At 44.1% G+C, this 10,190-nt stretch overlaps 1 protein-coding gene and 1 pseudogene across 1 annotated transcript; one reads left to right on the top strand and one right to left on the bottom strand.

Annotated features, from left to right (window-relative positions):
* Positions 1-1,792: 1,792 nt before the first annotated feature.
* LOC112069399 (optineurin-like) lies at positions 1,793-6,337 on the top strand (annotated as a pseudogene).
* A 297-nt stretch (positions 6,338-6,634) lies between these two features.
* Positions 6,635-7,430, bottom strand: LOC112069400 (hemagglutinin/amebocyte aggregation factor-like). The gene is made up of 3 exons (XM_024136735.2): positions 7,216-7,430; positions 6,816-6,968; positions 6,635-6,732 (listed from the first exon to the last, which is right to left on the bottom strand). The coding sequence occupies exons 1-3, from the start codon at positions 7,428-7,430 to the stop codon at positions 6,684-6,686; spliced, it is 417 nt and encodes a 138-aa protein (XP_023992503.1). The 3' UTR covers positions 6,635-6,683.
* Positions 7,431-10,190: the final 2,760 nt, after the last annotated feature.

The following is a 10,190-nucleotide window of genomic DNA, read 5'->3' as shown; positions in this document are numbered from 1 at the left end:
TTAGGAATCTCGGATGATACGAAAGAGAGGTTGAACAGACTGGTAATAGGGGTTGCAACAATGGCGGTGGATAATTTTAGAAAGAGAGGGTCCAGATTGTCTAGCCCAGCTGATTTGTACAGGTCCAGGTTTTGCAGCTCTTTCAGAACATCTGTTATCTGGATTTAGGTGAAGGAGAAGCTGGGGAGGCTTGGGCAAGTAGCTGCGGAGGTTGCGGAGTGGTTGGCCGGGGTTGGGGTAGCCAGGAGGAAATGGACTTTACAGTGTCCCAGAACTTTTTGGAGTTAGAGCTACAGGATGCAAATTTCTATTTGAAAAAGCTAGCCTTTGCTTACCTAACTGACTGCGTGTATTGGTTCCTGACTTCCCTGAAAAGTTGCATATCGCAGGGACTATTCGATGCTAGTGCATTCTGCCACAGGATGTTTTTGTGCTGGTTGAGGGCAGTCAGGTCTGGAGTGAACCAAGGGCTATATCTGTTCTTTGTTCTACATTTTTTGAAAGGGGCATGCTTATTTAAGATGGTGAGGAAATTACTTTTAAAGAACGACCAGGCATCCTCTACTGACGGGATGAGGTCAATATCCTTCCAGGATACCCGGTCCAGGTCGATTAGAAAGGCCTGCTTGCAGGAGTGTGTTTCGGGAGCGTTTGACAGTGATGAGGGGTGTTCGTTTGACCGCGGACCCATAGCGGACGCAGGCAATGAGGAAGTGATCGCTGAGATCCTGATTGAAAACAGCAGAGGTGTATTTGGAGGGCAAATTGGTCAGGATAATATCTATGAGGGTGCCTGTGTTTACGGATTTAGGGTTGTACCTGGTGGGTTCCTTGATAATTTGTGTGAGATTGAGGGCGTCTAGCTTAGATTGTAGGACTGCTGGGGTGTTAAGCATATCCCAGTTTAGGTCACCTAACAGCACGAGCTCTGAAGATAGATGGGGGGCAATCAATTCACATATGGTGTTCAAGGCACAGCTGGGAGCTGAGGGGGGTCTATAACAGGCGGAAACAGTGAGAGTCTTATTTCTGGAGAGATTCATTTTTAAAATTAGAACATGAACACAGGGGTGTCAAACTCATTCCATGGAGGGCCGAGTGACTGCTGGTTTTTGGTTTCTCCTTTCAATTTGTGTGCAATTAAGACCTACAACCAAGTGATGGGAGTTCCTAACTAATCAGTGACCTTAATTCATCAAGTACAAGGGAGAAGTGAAAACCAGCAGACAATCAGCCCTCCAGGGAATGAGTTTGACACGTGCCTTAACATTTAACCAGTGTTTCCCAAACTCGATCCTTGGAACACAAAGGGGTGTTTTTTTTTGGTTTTTGCCCAAAGCTTGATGATTAGTTGATTATTTGAATCCTTTCTGTAGCGCTAGGGAAACACGTGAGTTACGCGAAGAGGTCCGTTACACCAAAAGGTCCGAACCGCTTGAAGAGTTCCCTAGGTGTTGCTTTAACATCGCTGCAATATACAATCAGTTTATTAAATGACATCCAAAGTGGCCAGCCCACTCAGGCAGGCTGCTGGCCTCTCTCTGGTGGGCACTGTGAGGACCCGCCTAACACATGACAGCTGCTGATAAGATTATTCAATAACGGATATTGCCCAGTGTACATGAGTCATCGTGCAATAGTATTCCTTCACACCTCTGACAAGGCGTGTGGTGTTTGCTGTTTTGATGCATGCAGCTCTAGAGAATATATAGCGTGATTGTCCTAGCACGGGCCTTCCCTAGAATCAAGAGTCCCTATTCTCATTCTAGTGTATTCCATGGTCTGAGAATGTATTGTCCACTTGCATGTCTCCACACCGCCTCACCTTGCTGTAGAGTGATGGCGTCCAGCTCCCCCATGGTGAACGGGGACATCTCCCGGGGTCCTAGCTCTCACCCAGGCCACAGCCCCACCACAGGCACCCTGGAGGAAACGCTGCAGCAGATGAACCGCCTCATCCAGGAGAACCGAGACCTGAAGGGTGAGACATGGAGAGTGGATCAGAATGTGGTTCAGCCTTAAGGCTTATTGAAAATCTACTGTATGGGTCGGAGACATTGGGATGTTATGGCATATGAGGTTCTGATTGTCTTGCAATGGCTGATTATGTTATTGACTGCTCTGTCAGTGTGTGTTTTACAGTGATGTACTCTCTGTGTATCTTCCCCTGTAGAGGCGCTGAAGCAGACTAACATGTCGATGAAGGAGCGTTTCGAGGGTTTGTCTGTGTGGAGGGATAAGCAGAGGGAGGAGAAGGAGTTCCTGGAGGGGAGGCTTGATGAGGCGCGCGGCCGTGTGGAGGCCCTCTCCTCGCACAACCAGGAGCTCAGCATGAAGGTGGAGGAGCTGGAGGGAGAAGGGAAGGGACAGGTGAGAGAAAGGGAAGGCTAATGTTCACAAGGTTCGTTTTCTGGCAAGACCAGACATTCAGCTTATTAATAGAGCAATTAATGTTTGGAGGATGGATGATTGTCTGTAGTTTTAGCTAGATTTTGTATAACAAAAGAAGAGACTTGGAAAATAACAATGGAGTGTTGATTTTTATTTATATATATACAGTGGGGAGAACAAGTATTTGATACACTGCCAAATTTTTATCATAGGTACACTTCAACTGTGAGAGACAGAATCTAAAACAAAAATCCAGAAAATCACATTGTATGATTTTTAAGTAATTAATTTGCATTTTATTGCGTGACATAAGTATTTGATCACCTACCAACCAGTAAGAATTCCGGCTCTCACAGACCTGTTAGGTTTTCTTTAAGAAGCCCTCCTGTTCTCCACTCATTACCTGTATTAACTGTATAAAAGACACCTGTCCACACACTCAGTCAAACAGACTCCAACCTCTCCACAATGGCCAAGACCAGAGAGCTGTGTAAGGACATCAGGGTTAAATTGTAGACCTGCACAAGGCTGGGATGGGCTACAGGACAATAGGCAAGCAGCTTGGTGAGAAGGCAACAACTGTTGGCGCAATTATTAGAAAATGGAAGAAGTTCAAGATGACGGTCAATCACCCTCGGTCTGGGGCTCATGCAAGATCTCACCTTGTGGGGCATCAATGATCATGAGGAAGGTGAGGGATCAGCCCAGAACTACACGGCAGGACCTGGTCAATGACCTGAAGAGAGCTGAGACCACAGTCTCAAAGAAAACCATTTGTAACACACTACGCCGTCATGGATTAAAATCCTGCAGCGCACGCAAGGTCCCCCTGCTCAAGCCAGCGCATGTCCAGGCCCTCTGAAGTTTGCCAATGACCATCTGGATGATCCAGAGGAGGAATGGGAGAAGGTCATGTGGTCTGATGAGACAAAAATAGAGAGTTTTGGTCTAAACTCCACTCGCCGTGTTTGGAGGAAGAAGAAGGATGAGTACAACCCCAAAACACCATCCCAACCGTGAAGCATGAGGTGGAAACATCATTCTTTGGGGATGCTTTTCTGCAAGGGGACAGGACGACTGCACCGTATTGAGGGGAGGATGGATGGGGCCATGTATCGCGAGATCTTGGCCAACAACTCCTTCCCTCAGTAAGAGCATTGAAGATGGGTCGTGGCTGGGTCTTCCAGCATGACAACGACCCAAAACACACACAGGGCAACTAAGGAGTGGCTCCGTAAGAAGCATCTCAAGGTCCTGGAGTGGCCTAGCAGTCTCAGCCGAACCCAATAGAAAATCTTTGGAGGGAGCTGAAAGTCGTATTGCCAGCGACAGCCCCGAAACCTGAAGGATCTGGAGAAGGTCTGTATGGAGGATGTGGCCAAAATCCCTGCTGCAGTGTGTGCAAACCTGGTCGATCGTATGATCTCTGTAATTGCAAACAAAGGTTTCTGTACCAAATATTAAGTTTGCTTTTCTGATGTATCAAATACTTATGTCATGGAATAAAATGCAAATTAATTACTTAAAAATCTACAATGTGATTTCAGATTTTTTTTTTAGATTCCGTCTTACAGATTGAAGTGTACTATGATAAAAATTACAATTTTTATATATATATTTATGATATAATAAACACGTGTGTGTATGGGTATAATGCTGGGCAGACTTTTGTCTTATCTGTGCGTGTCACCTCCAGGCCGAGACAGCCAATCAGAATGCAGAACTGGAGGCGCTGCGTGCCCAGCGGTGCGTCTGCAGGCAGAGAAGAGTGACCTGGTGGCCATGAACTCTGAACTCCAGCTCAAGAAGGTCAGGCAGAGGACGACTCCTTCATAGAGATCAGGATTGCTGTGAGTAATCACTCACTCACTCCATCCATCCATATTATAAGGGTGTGTGTCCTGACTTTAGCACTACTGTGTGTGTGGTGTGTGTAGAGAGAGGATACTGGAAAGGACCTGTATCATAATGAAAGGGACCCCAGGTATGACATGAGTGTATCCAGGCAGGAGTCTGAGGAGCTGACTGTCAGCCAGCTGCTCCAGTCCCTGAGGAAGGAGACCCAGAGGGTGGAATGGCTACAAATCGAGCTCCAGGCTACCAAATCCAGGTAGGCCGCATTTCTGCCTGGGCTTATGTTTGGGTGGAACCGAAGACTTATGTTCCTATTTCTTTCAGAATCACAGAGCTGGAGGAGAAAGAAACTAACACGGAGAGCTCCACACAGACCTCACTACTGCCAGAGGTGGTTTCCCCAGCACTAGCCACCACAGCATGTGGTACTGAGCCAGAACAGAACTCTGAGAAGGTAGATGCACAGATAGGCTGGGTAAGAGCTTGTCTCTCACCCTGTAAGAACAGGGAAGTTAATGAGATTGAAATGTATTAATGTACAATATGTAATGGGGAATTAAAGAAGTTACAGATAAAGTAAATCAATGTGGTTTAATACAGTTGCAACAGGGAACACCTCCAGCAGAGAAGCAGCTCTTATATTCTAATCTCACAGCACCAATGCTCTGTAAACACCTGCCGAGGCTTGTAGGAAGTCACAACATCAGCTGCTACAGAATCAGTGTCCCAGAATACAATAACAATCAGGTTCCTCGGTCCTCGTACTCCAGGCTGCTTCAATCACTATCAGATATGAACGATCCATAACATTCAGCATGAAGTCTAGTGACCATCAACCAGAAAGTTTCCCAAATTAAACACTGGAAATCATGTGTATTACAGAAAGAGAACATAAATATGCTTAGCATTGTTAATTACTCTTAACTGGATATTAACTTTATTCTTCTTACATTTCCCCATTACAATGTCCTAACCCTTAGCTTCTCGATCAGAACTGTCAGTTTGTTGGACTGTTGTCTGTTATGTGTCAGGCTGCGTCAGAGGTGGAGGATCTGAAGGCTCAGATGATGACCCTGTTTAATGAGCTACAGCAGGCTCAGAGCAAACTGGGCGAGGCAGAGGGCATGAAGAAGAACCTGCAGGACAGGTGAGAGAGACGGAGAGAGGGAGGGCTACATAGACAATGAAAATGTGCAAACTATGCTAACCTTTGCTCTTTCCCTTTCCCCCAATAACACCCTTTCGCTTTGCCTCTATCCCTCTATCTTTCTCTATCGCCCCATCCCCCTCTCTCTGTAGATGTAGGGATGTGGAGCGTGACGTGGTGACTCTGACAGCCCAGCTGGTAGAGAAGCAGGAGGTACAGAGTGAGAATGACAGACTGAAGCTGCAGGTGGACAGCATGAAGGCCCAGAGCCAGCTAGAGCAGAGGAAGGCTGGAGAGGAGAGGTGGGACGGCAGTCAAGCATGCACGCACACTCTGACATATGCCTACTCCCTCTGACACTGTTGGGCATTGGGCCCCTTGGGTGGGGTCTTGGGACATAAATTCCCTGCTCCTCTTTTGAAATCATCCCACTCCCCCCTATCAGTTTCCACTGGTCAGTGCCATGAGTTTCTATATCTAAATACTCCTTAGTCATCATGAGTCAATTGCCCCTCCTCTCCTCCTCAGGACTAACCTGACCCAGCTGAAGGATGCCTACACCAAGCTATTCGAGGACTACAATGAGTTGAAGCAAGAGAGCAAGAACAGAGAGGTGACCACACTACTTAGCCTCTGTTAAACAGAAATCAGTCTAGTTTGGCACATTGCACTGTTTTGTTCTTTGTCAAAATGGTATGGCGTGGTGAATGTGATGAATCTGACTGTTGCCCTCTGTGTGGCCTCCAGCCACTTGTCACTAAGGAGGTGGGAGACCTGCAGACCAGACTGGACGCAGCAGAGAAGGCCCTGGCTGCTAAGCAACAGCAGATAGATGTTATGAAGCAGGAGATATYTCAGAAGGAGAAGGAGCTGGAGACCATCTCTGTGTTCCAGGCTCAGGTAGGTTTTCTGTGTGTGTTCTCCATCTAGTTGTGTGTGTTCTCACACTTGGAAAAAGGTTCAAACATTCTAATTGAATTGCACTGAACTCTGTGTGAACATTTTGGAGTTATACAGCAACTTAAAAGTGACTGTCAGTGAAGGAAGTTTCTTTGTTAAACCAGTAGTTAAATGAAGGCTAAGTACCCTACCAAAAAAGTTTAACAACAGCTTATATTTTCATAAAGTGAAATAGGTGCAGCTTTTTATTTTTAAATAACATTTTTGTTTACTTCTACTCCGACTCAGTGGCTTGATATGAATATGCAATGGGGGAAAAATAATTAAATGAAACACAAGAAAGAAGGCAATAGGCAATCTTTATTCAAGAATGGAATAATCAGCTGTAATATCAGCAGTTTGACTTCCGTGTGCAGTACTGGTATCTCCAGCGACGATCTCTGAAAATCCACAATACATTTTGAGGTAAATATTCTTGTTGTTGAAACCCCCCCCACCAAAATCACACACACATTGTACTCACTCATGAGGATTGGAATGGTAGCTTCCGGCCCCAACTAGGTAGTTCAGGCTTGGGACTTGCCAAGACATGACCTCATCKAAGTCGTTGACGTAGGGGGTCCACTGACASTRCTGGTTACAGTAGCTGTTGACTCGACAGCAGTAGAACTTCCACCTGTGATGGAAATCATACATGTYTAACACACTGATCACAGTCAGGATTATGTCAAACCTGGATTKAAATATTTGTTTTCTTTCAAATACTTCAGCTGCATTTGATGGACCCAATGGAARAGTCCCAAAAGTGCAAATGCTGCTCATATGGCACTCCAAGCAGGCTAAATCAACCTSTCAAYGTATTTGAAAAAAATAAACAACTACTATTTGAACATAGGATCTGGTAAACGGTGAGGTCTTCTCACCTTCTGTCCTCATGGSGGTTGGAATGGTAGCTGTTCATCCCGGTGAGGACATTGTTTTTGGGGCATTCYAAGGTGAACTCCTGGTCGAAGTCATTTACGTAAGGAGACCAGRMGCACTCGGGCTCTGAGARAAACGTGGCTTTGCACGCAAAGCCCCACAAACGGTCTTCATAGMRGTTGTRATGCTGACTGAAATGAGAGATGTGCATTGTCATGGCTCTATTAATGGTTGAATTGATTTGAAAACAAACATATATTGAAGGTTTAATTTGTTGATATGCCCAGTATCAACAGTGCAGTACAGTGCACCTAGTAGTACTCGAGCCAGATATTGAGTGTCTCGGTCTTGGTGTCGGATACATTTGTACTCGGTCTAGGACATGAGGACTCATTCTATTCTTCCCAAACCAGCAGAGTAAAAAACTCTATCAGCTTCCATTCAGTCTCCACCTAAAACCACTTCACCAGGCCTTTCTCTGAACATTTTAATACAGTCTCTTAAGTCTTTATATTTATTATAGACATATTTGCGCAGTGTTAACCTATAGGCCTTCAGTGTGTGACAGGTTCGTGATTCTAAAAGGACAGCAACTGTATACTAGTGCACTCATAGGAGGGTGGACTTTTATAAAACCAAAGGGCCAGTGGTGTAGTGCAGGTATAAGCTGTATGGGGCATTGCGTTTACTCACTTCTTAATCCCTACTGATGTGTGTGTGCTTGTTGGGACAAGCATGCATTGGCAGGCAAGCTGCAGAAGGACGTGGAGGCTACAATTCCTCATCGTTTATCAGTGCAATTTTGACGGCCAACTAGCTGAAAAAGTTTGAGAGTTTATCTAATATTCCTTCGTTAGATTTTAGCTCATTTGCGCTGGCTAGCATTAGTTGTTGATGTGCATAACTGAGGGGGAGAGAGCCTACCTTTTCATGGTGGTTTGATCAAGAGGACTGTAAAGTTCCCAAATGTAACAGGCTCCTGTGGTATTTACATATTTGCAGAATCCATCCGGGTGTATTTTGTGGCATTTGGTGAATGCGTTTAATGATCTAAAGTCTCGCTGTTGCTACTGACTGTAAAACACAGTCCAGTTCAAGTTTGGTGAAATGATGGAAGGTCCTACTGACTGTAAAAACACAGTCCAGTTCAGTTGTGAATGATGGAAGGTCCTACTGACTGTAAAAACACAGTCCAGTTCAGTGTGAATGATGGAAGGTCCTACTGACTGTAAACACACAGTCCAGTTCAGTGTGAATGATGGAAGGTCCTACTGACTGTAAACACACAGTCCAGTTCAGTGTAATGATGGAAGGTCCTACTGACTGTAAAAACACAGTCCAGTTCAGTGTGATGATGGAAGGTCCTACTGACTGTAAACACACAGTCCAGTTCAAAGTGAATGATGGAAGGTCTGTGTGACAAATGGCTTGTTTGTATAAAGGCCTACTGTAGCTCTGATTGGCTATAGCGCACCGGTCTGTGTTGACTCCGGTCCTGGACAGACAGATGGTTTTATTTGGTTTTATTTACTGCAGTGTCTATTTTCCAAACGTACGGCCTCTTTCCACTTAATATTGCTATATCATTTTCACAGATGCCTTAGAAGTTTTATAACATTCTAAGAATTTATCAAAATGTGAAATTTACCATCTAAGTGGTTGCTTGTAAAAGTTTTTTGTGTGTGTAATATTCTTCCTGGGGGTGTATATGAACAGTTTCATGTTGCTAAAATGCTGTCAGTTCCACTTTAAATGCAACAGTGTTTCACACACAAGTTATTTTCTAGAGATGACTAACAACAGCAAACGTGCTGCAATAAAAAACACAGTTTCACTCACCAGATGATCATTTGAAACGTAACTTGTTGAACGTTTTCTTGAAAAGGGAGAAGCTAACAAATTAGCAACAACCTCCTCTTTGATAACACCTGCTGCAGCTGCTGCAAACTAGCCAACAACAAAAGCTAGCTAGCTAGACTGTGGGAAAACTACTGCTCGCTATTGCACAGTGACCTGTTGGCTTTCAAGGCAGAAGTTTTGGTCAAAACTGTCCCACACATTAATTTAAAATGTGATTGGTTGATTCTACTGTCACTCCAAATGTTGCCCTAAACAGTTGAATGGCATATGCCTTTATCTAGCTTCTGATGGCATAGGAATGGATGACTAGGCTAGCTAGATTTATCTCCCCAGAGACCAGCAAAGAAAAATCCAGATTGGGTCTTTTTTCTCTTTTAGTGTTAAACCTTTCTTTCCAACAAAAATGTAAGAGATTAAATTAGAAAAATTTAAAAATAATAATTATCATGTATATAATTATTTTTATAAATCCTTAGCCCTTATCTAAAGGCTTAGAAGGCCATTGTTCCCCAATGTGTTTCAGTTAGTAATATTTGTAGAGCGGCTCTATTTTCTCTCAGCATGCATTTAAAATGTTTTCTATATGTCTAAGAATCTATGTTGTTCTGAAATATGAACACAGATATACTGGACATTTTGAACTCTTGTGGGGGGATTTGACCACAATTACAACCATGGTCTTGAATTGGACTCGCATTTTTCTGGTCTTAACTCGGTCTCGCCAACCGTCCGGTCTTGACTCGGACTTGATTTGCTCAAGTCGTGGTCTTGAATCGGTCTCGCTTTTGGTGGTCTCGAACACAACACTGGCACTTACTGGTCTATGTAGCATAAGAGATCATTTTGTTCATAATTGGTGATGAAAAGTAGAACAGCACTAACGATGAGGTATTCCACTTTGGTAGAATATTGATAGTAGGCAAATGTAGTGCCTTTTCACCTTTTTATGTCAGAGATGGATTGTCTTGAAGGGCAGTTAAAATGTAAGGGCTGGTCAATATGGTTTTCCCATCGGAGGCCTGCAACAAAAAGCAAGGGCACAATAACTGAATACATTATACTGTAATACAGCATCATTGCCTAAAGGAAGTGTTTTAAAAAAAAAATAGTAAAAACT

The sequence above is a fragment of the Salvelinus sp. IW2-2015 genome, unplaced genomic scaffold (assembly GCF_002910315.2).
Source record: "Salvelinus sp. IW2-2015 unplaced genomic scaffold, ASM291031v2 Un_scaffold999, whole genome shotgun sequence".
NCBI lineage: Eukaryota > Metazoa > Chordata > Actinopteri > Salmoniformes > Salmonidae > Salvelinus > Salvelinus sp. IW2-2015.
The sequence above is the reverse complement of the archived record's forward strand: the minus strand, read 5'-3'. Positions and strand labels throughout refer to the sequence as shown.